Source organism: Gadus chalcogrammus, chromosome 22 (genome assembly GCF_026213295.1).
Source record: "Gadus chalcogrammus isolate NIFS_2021 chromosome 22, NIFS_Gcha_1.0, whole genome shotgun sequence".
In the NCBI taxonomy this organism is placed as follows: Eukaryota; Metazoa; Chordata; class Actinopteri; order Gadiformes; family Gadidae; genus Gadus; species Gadus chalcogrammus.
The window spans coordinates 2,774,130-2,789,733 of record NC_079433.1 but is presented as its reverse complement, the minus strand read 5'-3'; the positions used below and the strand labels follow the sequence as shown (position 1 = coordinate 2,789,733).

Below are 15,604 nucleotides of genomic sequence, written 5' to 3'. Positions count from 1 at the left end.
CTGCAGCATTATGAATTTCTCCTGTGGGTTGTGGGGATAATGAATAGCACTCTAGTCTTGTTTTTTTTGTCCTAAAATGAGATCAATGAGGGCCAGCGGTTTCCAGAGTCACATGGGGGACTCGTCTGAATTATTGGACACTGCTGCAACGACTCAGGTCGACTTCATGTACATGTTTAGAGTAGCCGCTAGATGGCAGTATTCATTCATTTTTCTGGGTAAAGACCATCCAAGTTCCCACATACTTGACTTGCTAGAAAGAAGAAAATAGTAGATTTTTGTTTAATTTGGTCTTTCTATTTCTAGCAAATGTTGCACATAAATATAGATTGGTTGCACCTTTTTAACCTCAGGATTTACATTGAATGTAAATGGTTGCGGTTCAAATAGATGCTGCACTATTCGTGAGTTACGTGAGAGAATTACATATAGGTCTAGGTAACTCCACAGTACTTCAGCCTATTCGAGTAGATCACAAAAAGCTCTAGGGGAGATTGCTGCTGCGGGTTCATGACAACGCCGATACAAACCACGAGAAGAATACATACATACATACATACATACATACATAGGCCTACATATATACATACACACATACATATATACATACGCACAGACAGGCAGACGGACACATTGCATTGTCGTTACTCTTATTACGTCACAAAACTGGTCCTGGATCAGCTCACCCGATGGCAGTTTCTATGCTTTGCCTGGCAGGTACGCATGCGCACTGAGACGTTTTACTGGAAGACAGCGTGACAGTGTCGGCAATTACGTTCAGATGCAGTGGAAGAAGCGAAATTCCCGCAACACCTGCTGAAACCGAGAAACGAACTTTTTATATTATAGGTGATTGGATCGTGAGCGGCGTGAGGGATTACAGTAGGGAAAACTGGTTACGCTAGAAATCCATCGGACTAAAGCGTATCTGCGTCACGTGGTCAGGCACAACCAATCGGAGCGATGCAATTCTATCGGAAAGAGAGCTCTTTGTTCGGCGTTTTTCAACTTTATTCGCGATTATACACACATGTCTTGAATTCGTATTTATATTTCATTGGGACACATCTCTGGCGACATTTGACCCTGGACTGACACCATCTGGTATTTGGTGCGGATTGACACGTATGCAGTGTTGTGTACGGCAGGACTCCCCTCCCCCGCTGCGTGGAATGGGGGAGGAACGCGGACACGTTGGAGGGAAATGTGCTAAGTAAAAGTATCGAGGCGGAGGACAAGAAGATTAAATGAAGAAAACTTCCGGATACCTTGGGATTTACCAATCAAGAATTATATGTGTTTGAAGCAAGGTTGTTTTTCATGTAATACGTCTTTTTATTTTAAGGAACTTTTTTTTTTTTATGACAAATTATTAATGTTGTTTATTTGGTTATACCTTGTGGTGAAACGGTGTATTTTAAGTAGCTGAAAGTATTTGTACCATGTTATTTATACTTTTCCAGCCGGTCGTGTGACGTTTTGAGGACCTGTAACCTTGGGTTGGGGGATGGGCTGGTGAGGTAGCGTCCTCGGCCTTATCGGAACGTTGATTTAATCGTTTAAACTAGTACATTCGTAGCCTGAATTGTCAGAATCCGTCAAATGTTACCAGATCGTTAGTTTCACTAAGCAGTCTAATCCGTTGCAGTTGGTCAATGCATTCAGACCCCGATACCAGTTATTTTCTTTTAGCGAAAAAAGACAACCCATTAGTGCGTTCTTTGGGTACTTTTGAGTCCTTCACCTTGGGTTTATTCGTGGCAGTCGGGAGTCTTGGGACTCTTATGTTTAAGGTCAAAGAGAGGGCTGAGCAAAGTGCTGTGTCATTCGGCGGTTGCTGTCCCACGGTGTCGTTCTGACTTGGCAGTGTATAGTTGTTGTGACAACGTTATGCGAAAACGGAGCAGCACCACTTTGGTTCTCGTTTCTGGTTTATATCAGATAAGCGTTAACATGAACACGAGTATGAGACCCAAGGCCTTGGTTTGTCGATGCATGGGCTCGGTTTTCAGTCTCCTTCCGCCGAGTCGAACCATGTTATTGGTCGCGAACGGGCTGCGAAACACGGTTAGTGTGTGATTTGCGAACGTTTTATGTAGTTTGGTGATGTGTTACGGTAGTTAAACGGTGATTTAATCGACTTTTGTGAAACTTAAGATGGCGACTCTGCGCCCTTTCCGTGAAGGAGAAATGCGGACGCTGTGGCGCGTGTAGGGCGGTGTCTGGTTCCGGAGGGATACGCGTGACCTGGGTGAACAACCAATGGGCGTCCTCGTACTAAACGCCGAAAGCGCGCGTAGATTCTGGTTGCCCAATCACCGCGGTCGTCTGGCCCATGCGGACGTCATCTTATGTGATAAGGAAATGGGCGGAGTCCGACCAGACATGTTTTGTAGGGACTAATGTGACGTAGCCAGTAAGAAACAAAATGTTTCCATTGCCAGATACGTTGGACCAATAGCGTCGTACGCTCGCTGTGACGGACAGGGGGCACTGGCCAATGGGACCTCCAAAAGCTGGTCCATAATACCTATTTATGTATGGATTCGCCAAGTTTCACAGACAGCTCAGGCGGCGAATTGCAACCTTGGGGGCGTAGTCTCCTTGGAGTAGTCTGGCCAATGGCGTGGTTGTGTTGTCTATAAAGCAACGGGCGAAGCGGCTGCGTCGCCATTTCACTGAAGCTGTGTCAACAAGAGCGTGGTGGCGGGGACGGGAGACAACGGACGAACTGAGTCGGATCCTGATTTTCAATATAGCTTAAAGAGAATCCGGATCCATCCTGATGGATATGGCTCTAAACCCGCCTCTTGACAGGTATCTACTGGTCAAATCGACTCTAGGGTTTCCATCGGAGGGGATATTGATAAACTCTGGATGTAATTTTTTTCTCAAACGGTTAACAAAAGTGGCCGATATTCTTGGCGCTACGGTAGGCGCTTTCGTGTCCAAATGGACGTTGTTAATAAAAAGTACGGCTGGCATTTTAAGAGTTAAACCAATTTCGCAAGCCAATATTTGAGTACGTTAGGTGGAGTCGGAGTGGTAAATAAATAGCGGGGGTATTTGTGTTGTGTATCGGCGCCATCTTCGGGACTCGTCTCCGGGTAGCCGCTCTCTGGGAGCCAGCGGTACCAGTTAGCATTAGCTCCGTTGTTAGCCTCGTAACGCCTTCAGAAGGAGCCTCGGTTTCCTCCCTGCCTAAGCGTATACTCCTTCTGGTGTTGACAAATGTAGACGTTGTGCCAACCGACTTGTGGGATATGCTCGCGGCTGCTCTGGGTGCTGTTGAGGCGGCTGTAGGGAGCCTTTAAAGGATAACATTGGGGAGGCGGACTCGTCGGGACCCGGGTCCGCTCCTCATATGAACCCGCTCGGGGTTGCCGGTTACAGGGAAGGCTGTGTAAGGAGCCAGCGGTGCTGCTCACGGCTCTGTTGGTGTGTTTACACCGCTGCTTTTTAGGGGCTGTGCTGGTGAGGTGTACCGGAGGGTTGTGTTTTCCTTTCGGTTGATCGTTTAGTGCTGTGGGCTTAACTTCAGTGATGCTGCCTTGAACGCCTCCTCCAGTACATGTAAACAGTAGTAGGCATTTTATATTTTTCAGTGACTGTGCAGATTTATTTTTTATTACCAAACATTGTATTGTGTACAAATACTTTTATTTAATAATAAAGTACCACGACTGTTTACTTTTGTTTCCTAGTTGTGTCATTAAAGAGAAAAAGTCCCATTTGACGTTAGTGCAATAACCAGATGTTGTGCTGCGGTTAGCATCCAGCTACTTCAGCACAAAGAGTGAGTTGCTCTGCAGGATAACTTCCTGTCAGTCCCACGTGGCCTCAGCAGCTCAGGTAAACACGCAAAGGCGCAACCGGTCAGACCAGAGGCCGGTCACGTGGGTCAGGTGATTTGATAGACCACAGGTTATGAAATTATAATTCATAACATGCTGTTATGTTATCAACAGGTGTTGAAGTGAGATAATGTAACTTGCTTGATTGGAGTCTGAGAAAACAACCACTGCCACTAATATTGACGTGACTTATGTATCGATCTAACAGTCCATTTTAATAACGTAAACAAACATCAATCAGTTGTTCTCGTAACTTAAACTGTAGACGTTATAAACATGGAGGGCGCTGGAGTGGAAAGAACAGGGTGCTGATGAGTTACAACCCAGGAAGGGGGCGGGGTGACTGAGAATCCTGTTCCCATGGTTATACCAGCCTAGCGAGCAGCTGCAGGGAAACATTAACTCGGTTTCCAAGGGGACAAACTGGTCTGTGAAATGGCTTGTGGAATCACGTGCACAGTGCTGTTGCAGGGGTTCAAGTGTAGCTTAAACCTCTGCACTGTTTCTTACGGCTCAGGTCATTGGTGATCCATGTCTGTGCGTTTGTAAACATGCATACTGAAGATATTCCGTCCTAGATAAAGTGCTCCTGTAAAACATTGATCACAACAGTGATTGGTCTCCATAAGACAACATGAGAGCACCCCTACCGATTCCATAGCTGTGAGGAAAGTTGTTAAACTGCCTGATGACACCCCAGAAACACACAGTCCAGAGTCTGGTGTGCGGGGCAGAGTGGCGGTTGTCATGCTGTGTGATCATGTATCCCGTCCAGTGCCTCAGTTTTGCGGCCTCATCAGACAACCTGTTGAGTGGCACTACAATGACAGCACACCAGGTGGACCCCACCCTAGACAGGCTTTGACTTTGAGGTGTTCTTTTCTGTGTGCGCACAACAGTGGTATTGATGCGACTAGTGTGTAGTCATTTGATGAATGGCTGTTCCCATGCGTACGATGCATAGACGCGTCTACAGGCCCCTCAGGATGGGGGGGGGGGGGGGGGGGGGGGGGGGTCCTGGGTTATGGTCACACGGTAGTAGGCTGTAGATTTGGCTATTCTGGATCATGGGAAATCAAAGCAGGGTATGGTGTTACTCAGACTGGTCGATGGCATCAGTTTACCAGCCTTGTTCCCAGGCTGAGGTCCTGTGAACGGAGTGACTGCCTTATGTGTGGTGGTTGTGAATAGAGCGATGTAGAGAAACAAACTCATCATTTCATTCAGACGTTCAATGTTATATTTGGTATTTTGGTAATATTATCGGTGATATTTAATATGTGCAGTTGATATGATGCTATACATCTTTGGTTAGCTGGTCAGGTCAGCTGGGTGTGTGTGCAGCGTGCCAGTCAGGTGTGTCTGCAGTGGGCCAGTCCGGTGTGTGTGCAGCGTGCCAGTCGGGTGTGTATGCAGCGGGCCTCACGGTGCGTCTCCCTCCCCACAGCTCCATGCTCGGGGTGGAGGTGACGGGCGTCTCCGTGATGGACCACAGCTCCTCCACCGCAGCCGGGAAGCGCATCCGCAAGCCGTCGCTGCTCTACGAGGGCTTCGAGAGCCCCGGGGGGCCGGCGCTGGGCCAGACCCCCGCCGTCGGGCCCCCGCAGCCCTCCAACAAGGACCCCAGCCGGCAGGGCCGCGCCACCAACCAGCTGCAGTTCCTCCAGAAGGCCATGATCAAGTCCCTGTGGCGCCACCACTTCGCCTGGCCCTTCCACGAGCCGGTGGACGCCAGCAAACTCAACCTGCCCGTGAGTGTCCGGCCAGAGCACGCTGCCGCAGAGATGCAGCGCAGCAAACACTGGCCATAAGCTGCCAGAGGAAAATCATACGATCTTGCACACGCTCATTAAATGGTGGAACCATTAGCAGTGACTAGAAACAGCATTTAACGTCAGGGCTGAAAATTTATCGAATTCACTATGTAATAGAACGCGGTATGCAATGGCTGTATCTGTCTATCAGTACGATTCATTTATTTTTATTTTACAATTCAAAATACATTTATAATATAAATTAATCTCAACACATCGCCCTGGCATAAAGGGAAAAGCAGTTTTTATGTAGACTGCTTCCAATGTTGTGTTGGTCATACTAAAGAATGATCTATTTCTTTTTTAGTGAATAATACACAACATAAGGAACATAACAAATTATAAAAATTAAATCACAACCGCAATATTGGTCAAAATAATCTTAATTACATTATTTCCCCAAAATAGTTCTGCCCTATTTAACATCCATGTTGGCCGATGGTTGATGGATCCTTTTGTGTACAATAGAAGCATTAAAGAGTGGTGTTCCCTCCCAGGACTACCATAAGATCATCAAGATCCCCATGGACATGGGCACCATTAAGAGGCGGCTGGAGAACAACTACTACCGCAGTGCCAGCGAGTGCATGCAGGACTTCAACACCATGTTCACCAACTGCTACATCTACAACAAGGTAACGCAATGTTCACTAAGGGGGACCCTAACTTTGTCTGAGTAACATTACCCAAGCATCCTGGGGAGGCTATCCCAAACATTATCCTGAGTCAGTTTACCGTCACATTAGTTAGAGAAACTTTATCCGAACATTAGCTTGTGTAACTTGAAAGTGAAACTAGCGTGAGAAACTTTGTCCCAACACAACATTGAAAGTCAAACTAGCTTGACAAACGGTATCCAAAATTAATCTTGGTTAACTATACAGTGAAACTTGCGTGAGAAGCTTTATCCATACATTATCTTGAGCACCATTACGGAACACTAGCTGGAGAAGCTTCCTCCAGACATTATCTTGTTTAACTTAACAGTGAAACTATAGTGAGAAGCTTTTTCCAGAAATAATCCTGAGCACCTTGGCGGGACACTAGCTTGAGAAGCTTCCTCCAGACATTATCTTGTTTAACTTTACAGTGAAACTAGCTTGAGAAGCTTCATCCAGACATTATCTTGTTTAACTTTACAGTGAAACTAGCTTGAGAAGCTTCATCCAGGCATTATCTTGTTTAACTTTACAGTGACACTAGCTTGAGAAGCCTCATCCAGACATTATCTTGAGCCCCGTCACGCGTCACTAGCTTGAGGGAGGCCGCTGGCTCCTCTTCAGTCGGTGTGTAACTCCCAGCTCCCCTCTAGCCCTCAGATGACATTGTGCTGATGGCCCAGTCCCTGGAGAAGGCCTTCCTGCAGAAGGTGGCCCAGATGCCCCAGGAGGAGCTGGAGCTGCCCCCGCCTCCACCACGAGGGAAGCCAGGGAAGCAGGGCCGGAGAGGGAGAGGGGCAGGTGAGACACGCCTTTAAACAACCAGCTGTCATGCCGTACGCACAGTCATTAAAACACACAATGAACATCACACAGTCACCTCCCAGATACATCACATACAACATCACTACACACAAGTAAAATCTACGTCACGCACAATAGACACCGCACACAAGAATCAACATCCACTAAACACGTACCATATATAAACATTCAACATCCTATACACACACATGTACCTCATGCATCACACACAACATACACTGCTCAAATTAATCATAGACATCCAACACAACATATACTATGCACACGTACCATATACATCACACACATTTGACTCACACACATGTACCAAATACTTCACACAGAACATACACTACATACACGTACCATATATAAATATTCAACATCCTATACGCGTACCACATCACACACATCCTACACTACACACATGTACCATATATAAACACAACATCCTACACACACGCACGCAAGCGCGCGCTCTCTCTCAAGGAAAGCATCTATTTACCTTCTCCATCAGCCATTGGCTGCGTCTGTCCTGGCCCCGCCCATCTGGTGCTGAAGTGTAGGCATTAAGAACTCTGTGTGTGTGTGTGTGCAGTGTCCGGAGGGGTGACCACGGCCCACCAGGTCCCTGCCGTGTCCCAGTCGGCCTACTCGCCCCCCACCCCCGAGACCCCCGACATGCTGCTCTCCATGACCCCCCAGATCCTCCTCCCCAAGTCCCTGAGCCACGCCCAGCCCAGCCCCGCCCTGCTGGGCCTGCCTCCCCACACACAGCCCACCACCAAGGTAACACACACACACACCACCAAGGTAACACACACACACACACACACACCACCAAGGTAACACACACACACACACACCACCAAGGTAACACACACACACACCACCAAGGTAACACACACACACACACACACACACACACACACACACACACACCACCAAGGTAACACACACACACACACCACCAAGGTAACACACACACACACACACACACACACACACACCACCAAGGTAACACACGCACACACACACCACCAAGGTAACACACACAGACACACCACCAAGGTAACACACACATCACACTAAGGTAACACACACACACACACACCACACCAAGGTAACACACACACACACACACCACTAAGCTAACACACACACACCACTAAGGTAACACACACACACACACACACACAGCCCATCACACCGGGGTAACACACACACACACACCTTGTGCTCACACGATGGTAATTTAAATGACGAGATGGAATCAAACAAAAATTGCATTCTGAAAAAATATATCGATGCACAATGTGAGTATGAACGCTGACTCTGGTCTGTCTGTCCGTCCGTCTCTCAGAAGAAGGGGGTGAAGCGGAAGGCGGACACCACCACCCCCACCACCATGGCCATGCCCCTCATGGCCACCCTGGGGGTGGGCGGCGCCTCCCCCATCACCCTCACCTCCCTGGGGGTGGAGCACAACTCCAGCCTGGGGATGGGCCCCGGCCTGGGCCTCGTCACCATGGGCCTGGGCGGCGGGGGCGCCCTCATGGGCGGGGGGGGCAAGGCGCCGCCGGGGGGCCGCCGGGGGGTCAGCGGGCGACCCATCAAGCCCCCCAAGAAGGACCTGCCGGACTCCATGCTGCCGCAGCCGGCGCGGCGCAGCAAGCTGAGCCCGCCGCTGCGCTACTGCAACAGCGTGCTGAAGGAGCTGCTGTCCAAGAAGCACGCGGGCTACGCCTGGCCCTTCTACAAGCCCGTGGACGCCAGCACGCTGGGGCTGCACGACTACCACGACATCATCAAGCAGCCCATGGACCTCAGCACCATCAAGGTACCCCCCCAACTACCCCCTCTAACACAGTGTGTGGTGTTGTCAACAGTACGGGGGGGTCGTTCAGTGTGTTGTCAACAGTACGGGGGGGTTGTTCAGTGTGTTGTCAACAGTACGGGGGTTGTTCAGTGTGTTGTCCAACAGGGTTGTTGTGTTGAGAGGGTTGTCTAACAGAACAGGGTTGTTGTGTTGAGAGGGTTGTCTAACAGAACAGGGTTGTTGTGTTGAGAGGGTTGTCTGACAGTAGGGTTGTTGTGTTGAGAGGGTTGTCTAACAGTAGGGTTGTGTTGAGAGGGTTGTCTAACAGTACAGGGTTGTTGTGTTGAGAGGGTTGTCTAACAGTAGGGTTGTTGTGTTGAGAGGGTTGTCTAACAGTACAGGGTTGTGCTCAGTGTTTTGTGTTCAGTTGTCTAACGGTCCATGTGTTCAGTGTTTTGTGTTCAGTTGTCTAACGGTCCGTGTGTTGTCTTTAACAGAGGCAGATGGACGGCAGGATGTACCGCGATGCCCAGCAGTTCTCCGCTGACGTCAGACTCATGTTCTCCAACTGCTACAAGTACAACCCCCCCGACCACGACGTCGTCGCCATGGCGAGGAAGCTACAGGTAACCGCGAATCATATCCCTAGTGTTGTGTTTAGCCAACACTCGATATTACTCTCGCGCAGAGTCCCTGTGTTTCTCTAGCGCAGCCTCGATGTTTTGCTGTCTTGAAAGCAAAATGTCTTGACTCCTCCCTCCTTAACATTGTCTTGACTCCTCCCTCCTTCTTAACGTTGTCTTGACTCCTCCCTCCTTCTTAACGTTGTCTTGACTCCTCCCTCCTTCTTAACGTTGTCTTGACTCCTCCCTCCTTCTTAACGTTGTCTTGACTCCTCCCTCCTTCTTAACGTTGTCTTGACTCCTCCCTCCTTCTTAACGTTGCCTCGACTCCTCCCTCCTCCTTAACGTTGCCTCGACTCCTCCCTCTTTCTTAAGGTTGTCTCGACTCCTCCCTCCTTCTTAACGTTGCCTCGACTCCTCCCTCCTTCTTAAGGTTGTCTTGACCCCTCCCTCCTTCTTAACGTTGTCTTGACTCCTCCCTCTTTCTTAACGTTGTCTCGACTCCTCCCTCCTTCTTAACGTTGTCTCGACTCCTCCCTCCTTCTTAACGTTGCCTCGACTCCTCCCTCCTTGTTAAAGTTATCTCGACTCCTCCCTCCTTCCTAACGGCTCGTGTTCCTCCTAACTCCTGCGGTCTGCTTGCCCTCAACAGGACGTGTTCGAGTTCTGCTTCGCCAAGATGCCCGACGAGCCCCCGGCCCCCCCCAGCTCCTCCTCCTCCTCCTCGTCCTCCTCGTCTTCGTCGGAGAGCGAGCCCAGCAGCGAGAGTGAGAGCGAGAGCAGCCCCAGCTCGGACAGCGAGGAGGAGCGAGCCAACCGCCTGGCCGAGCTGCAGGAACAGGTGTGTGTGGCTCCCACCGTCCTGACCTATGACCTCCTCGCAGCGGCCCTGTCTCTAAAGCCAGGGCGGGGGGGGGGGGGAGGGGAGGTGGAGGGGGGGGGGAATCACACTCCTCCATGCACTGCCACTGGCAAAGCCACGCCCCCAAACTCGTGACCAGAGCGCTGGCTTTAGCGATAGCCTAGCCTTGTGGAAGAAGACACGTGCACAGTGAGCACACAGACAGTGTGGCCGGTATGTTTGTAGACACAGAGTGGCCTGGTAGGTAGACAGGCAGACAGACGGACAGTCAGAGTACCCGGTTAGGTAGACACAGACAGGCAGAATGGCCGGGTAGGTAGACACACAGGCAGGCCTTCCAATCATTTTGTTTGGGGCCTGATAGGAAGGTCTTATAACAGGCCTGAGACCACCACAGATACTGTATTGTTTTCTTTATTTTTGTCAGAGCATTTGATTTATTGATTGCTGTAGGGATGTAAGGACAGTTTTATAGAAATCTGACCCAATGACTCCACCTCCAAGTGAATCATCTGTTAATATTGTTTGTTGCTCTCTCCCTCCCTCTGTCTCCCCCCGATCTCCACTCTCTCCCTCCCTCTGTCTCCCCCCGATCTCCACTCTCTCCCTCCCTCTGTCTCCCCCCGATCTCCACTCTCTCCTTCCCTCTGTCTCCCCCCGATCTCCACTCTCTCCCTCCCTCTGTCTCCCCCCGATCTCCACTCTCTCCTTCCCTCTGTCTCCCCTCTCCCCCTCCCTTGGTCTCCCCTCTCTCCCTCCCTCTCTCTGTCTCCCCTCTCTCCCTCCCTCTCTCTGTCTCCCCCCGATCCCCTCTCCCTCACTCTCTCTGTCTCCCCTCTCTCCCTCCCTCTCTCTGTCTCCCTCCCTCGGTCTCCCCTCTCTCCCTCCCTCGGTCTCCCCTCTCTCCCTCCCTCTGTCTCCCCTCTCTCCCTCCCTCGGTCTCCCCCCTCTGTCTCCCCCTCCAGCTGAAGGCGGTCCACGAGCAGCTCACGGCTCTCTCCCAGGGGCCCATCGTCAAGCCCAAGAAGAAGAAAGAGAAGAAGGATAAGAAGAAGAAGAAGAAGCCGGAGAAGGAGAAGCACCGACGGATAGAGGAGGAGCCTGCGCCCACGCGGCCTGCCAAGACCCCCAAGACCACCAAGACGCCCAAGACCCCCAAGACCCCCAAGAACAAGGCCAGCCGGGCCTCGGGGACCCCCGCCACACAGCCCAAGAAGACCCCCGGCAGGAAGAACAACAAGAGCAAGTGAGTGACGGCCCCTAGTGGCCCGGAGGGGAATCGCATCCCTCCCTTATAGTCTCACTGGCTCCCCCGGCCTGGCCCCCTACAGGGGTGTTTGGGGAACACGGGGGACCCCTCCTCCTTCAGGGATGTGTAGGAGTGGTGGGGGCTCGTTCGGCACCCAGCACCCGTATCCCCTCATCCGACAGTGGAGTTAAAACACAACCCCTGATGATGGAGTCTGTAGATCTGTCCTCTACGTTCCTCGTGTCTGCCGTCATGAACTAAACTACCCTCCCCTCACCCCACCCCCCCCAGGTCCAAGAAGGGCGGCATGATGTTCAGCGTGCCCCCCATGGAGGCCCCCGAGCTCCTCCCCCACTACGACTCTGACGAGGAGGAGGAGACGGTGCCCATGTCGTACGACGAGAAGCGGCAGCTCAGCCTGGACATCAACAAGCTGCCGGGGGAGAAGCTGGGCCGCGTGGTCTACATCATCCAGGCCCGCGAGCCCTCCCTCAGGGACACCAACCCCGAGGAGATCGAGATCGACTTCGAGACGCTCAAGCCCTCCACGCTGCGCGAGCTGGAGCGCTACGTCATGACCTGCCTGAGGAAGAAGCCCCGCAAGCCCTACGGTGAGGGGGGGCGGAGCTAGTGTGGGCAGAGGGGGAGGGGCCTGGTGTGTGGTGGGAGGAGTTTACTGGCTACGTGTAAGACCTAGTATGGGCAGGAGGGGCCTGGTGTGTAGTGGGAGGAGTTTACTGGCTACGTGTAAGACCTAGTATGGGCAGGAGGGGCCTGGTGTGTAGCGGAAGGGGTTTACTGGGTACAGGAAATAGCTCATATGTGTACAGGTAGGGGTTGCGTGTAGTAGGACGTGCCTTGCGTGTAGTGGGAGGAGCTTTGTGTATCTGCAATCTTATATGTATTGGGGGGGGGGGGGCCTAGCATGAGTTGGAGGCCTACAGTGCTGAGCCCTGTGGTCCAGGAGGAGAATCTCAACGCGTGTGTGCGTGTGTGTGTGTGTGTGTTTGTGTTTGCAGCGAAAGGCGGGGCGGGAAAGTCCCGCGAGGAGATGGTCCTGGAGAAGCAGCTGGAGCTGGAGAAGAGGCTGCTGGACGTCAGCGGGCAGCTCAACTCGGGCAAGAAGCCCGCCAAGAACAAACGTGGGTCCCTGGGGGGCGCGGCGGGGGGCAGGACGCTGACCTTCAGGGGACGCTTTTATCTAAGGCCCCTTACAGTCATTAGTGCATTAGTCAGGAGAAAGAGAAACCACCATATATGGTGCAGTGAGGATGTTCATAGAACCAAGTGCCGAGCACTAACCATCACTAGGTTAACCCATTCCCCGTATACTGCAGCGATCGCGAGGAGGAGACGCTACACGATGCTATGTTCTATTTATAAGTGCCAGGACGTACATCATACAATAAGTGCGTACATTAAGTGCGGACCGTTGTTTTGCAACCAAAACACATCTTAAAAGTTTAGATATTTGAAAATAATTCGGTTGACCAGCCTGGACGACTTTAGATAACAGCCAGCTGTAAACTCGGTCGTATGGCTGGTTGATTTTTGTTAGTTTAGTCAAGGGGTTAGGGTTAGGGGGTGGGGGGGGGAGCCATCTGGTTCCATGGGCTTCACTTAGAGGGAGTCAGGGTCTCCATCAGCATCAATGTTCAGAGGTTTGCCTAGTGTGTGTGTGTGTGTGTTTTTGTGTTACGGTGTGTCTCATGCCCCTGTGTGTGTGTGTGTGTGTGTGTGTGTGTGTGTGTGTGTTATGTTGTGTCTTATCCCCCCCTGTGTGTTTGTGTGTCTCACCTTCCTTTGTGTGTGTTTTTGTGCCTCATCTTCCTGTGTGTGTGTGTGTGTGTGTGGGTTACGGTGTGTCTAACCCCCCCCTGTGTGTGTCTAACTCTGTGTGTGTGTTACGGTGTGTCTAACCCCCCCTGTCTGTTTGCGTCCCCAGCAGAGAAGCCGTCGGCGGCCGAGGCCAACGCCCAGCCGTCGCGCCTCAGCGCCAGCAGCTCTTCCTCCGACTCCTCCACCTCCTCCTCCTCCTCTTCCTCCTCGGACACCAGCGAGTCGGACTCGGGCTGAGAGAGAGAGAGACGGGCGAGAGAGAGAGAGAAAGACAGGGTGAGAGACGGACGGACGGACGGACGGGGGTGCGTTCCTCTGACCCACTGAACTACTGAGACCTACAGGGCCCGGACCCGGACCCTCCTGGACCCCCGCGGGCTGGACCACGCCCCCCTCCCCGCGGAGCCACGCCCTCGGTCGGGGCGTGGGGGCGGGGCCTCCGGCGGGCGTGGCCGTGGGGCTGTAAAGAGGACGTGTACAGGCTCATCACGATGTACCTTTTCTTTTATAAAGAAGCATTTTAATAAGATAATTTATTCCCTCGTTTCTGGGGAGAGGGAGGAAGACTTGGTGGCATCTTTATTTTTCTTTTCTTTATTTTTTTTTAAACGGGGTGTGTGTGTGTGTGTGTGTGTGTGTGTGTGTGTGTGTGTGTGTGTGTGTGTGTGTGTGTGTGTGTGTGTGTGTGTGTGTGTGTGTGTGTGTGTGTGTGTGTGTGTGTGTGTGTGTGTGTGTGTGTGCGCGCGCACAACATGGAGCTCCTGGCCCCCCCCCGTCAGACATCTTGGGTGTACCTCCAGCCAGGAGGGGGCAGAAGTTCCCTTTCTGGGTGAAGTTGTCGTCGTGTCTGTCGTGCTGCCACTCCACTGCTGTCCTCATTACAACCATGTCATGTGTGCGCGCTTCTTCTTGTGACCAACTGACGAATAAAGAGTGAGACTGTGTCTTGTTCACTCACCAATGCCCAACACCTCACTCCTGGCTGCCTCCTGTTCCTTCAGCGACTTCCTGTCCGGGTTGCCGTACTGGGTTGGTGTCTATAAACCAGTGCAGAGACCAGTTCATTGGTCAAGGGCCAGTTCTCTCCTTGGTTCTTTGAGTTATCACCCTTCAAATGTGTCTGGGATTTCGTTTTTCATGTTTTAAAGTTGTTTCAGTTGAAATCTGTTAGAAAGATTGTTTCCTTAATTGGTAAAATATCCACTTTTTAGCTCGGCTTTTGAGAAAAAATGGATTAAGTTCTACAGCATGGACGCACAATCTGATAAAACTGGTAGCCTACAAGTTATCAATGTTCATATTTTTTTTGTCAGCTGTTCTTACTTTGTTTTGAGCATTTACAGTTTGCGATTGAAACATGTTTGTGTTAAATATAATTTATTTAGGTGTCTGAGTGGAGAACACGTTCATTAAACATCAACTGTACAGATGAAGCTTGTAAAAGCGTTGTACATAGGGTAGTTTCTAGCACGACTGTTTCAGATTTGACCTAATGTTTTGTTCTTCTCCATGAGACGCTCTGTCCTAGTCTTACTCTCTGAGGTCCGAACACGACCTGCCTCTGTAAGATGCAACATTCATTTGAACACATGCACATAAATAAATAACGTTGGATCTTTTTAACAAATATCAGCTCTTTGATTCTTGATTAAAGTATGAAGGGTTCAACACTTTGCATATTTCAGACTAAATACTGACATATTTTAATATGTCCACCCTCTGACTCAAACATTTACTAAGAGACAACGAGAAATGCATTATATCTATTTGCATTAGCTATATATTAGATATAAGAACTAAGTCAGGGAAGTTAGATTTCCTCTTTGGATTTAGAGGGATCTCGTTAATTCAGGAAAACAAGCAGATACAATACTATGTAAACTTTTAACCGAGATATGAAAAAAGTAATCTTATCAAAAACAATTAAAGTAACAGGCCAAACTATTTTTGGCGAAAGCGAATGCATTAAGCAGTATGTCTGTTTCACGGCAACATGAGACCACTTCCCGGACCTGAACCGGTTCCCAGGCGCCCCCTGGTGGACCTGAACCGGACCCCCGGTGCCCCTTGGTGGACCACTT

At 50.7% G+C, this 15,604-nt stretch overlaps 1 protein-coding gene across 2 annotated transcripts; it reads left to right on the top strand.

Annotated features, from left to right (window-relative positions):
• Positions 1-646: 646 nt before the first annotated feature.
• LOC130375589 (bromodomain-containing protein 3-like) lies at positions 647-15,540 on the top strand. 2 transcript variants are annotated; one of them, XM_056582609.1, is made up of 12 exons: positions 647-2,817; positions 5,302-5,605; positions 6,166-6,303; positions 6,981-7,128; positions 7,730-7,920; positions 8,495-8,971; positions 9,448-9,576; positions 10,226-10,414; positions 11,401-11,681; positions 11,976-12,295; positions 12,704-12,826; positions 13,633-15,540. In XM_056582609.1, the coding sequence occupies exons 1-12, from the start codon at positions 2,786-2,788 to the stop codon at positions 13,758-13,760; spliced, it is 2,460 nt and encodes an 819-aa protein (XP_056438584.1). In that variant the 5' UTR covers positions 647-2,785; the 3' UTR covers positions 13,761-15,540. The 2 variants fall into 2 exon arrangements, with proteins under 2 accessions (XP_056438584.1, XP_056438583.1); XM_056582608.1 differs by having other exon boundaries at positions 648-2,817; positions 13,630-15,539.
• The last annotated feature ends 64 nt before the right edge of the window (positions 15,541-15,604 follow it).

Coding starts and splice junctions, on each gene's coding strand:
- LOC130375589 (XM_056582608.1), top strand. CDS start 2,786: ATGGATATGGCTCTAAACCCGCCTCTTGACAG. Junction 8,972..9,447: donor TGGACCTCAGCACCATCAAG/GTACCCCCCCAA, acceptor TGTCTTTAACAG/AGGCAGATGGACGGCAGGAT. Junction 11,682..11,975: donor AGGAAGAACAACAAGAGCAA/GTGAGTGACGGC, acceptor CACCCCCCCCAG/GTCCAAGAAGGGCGGCATGA.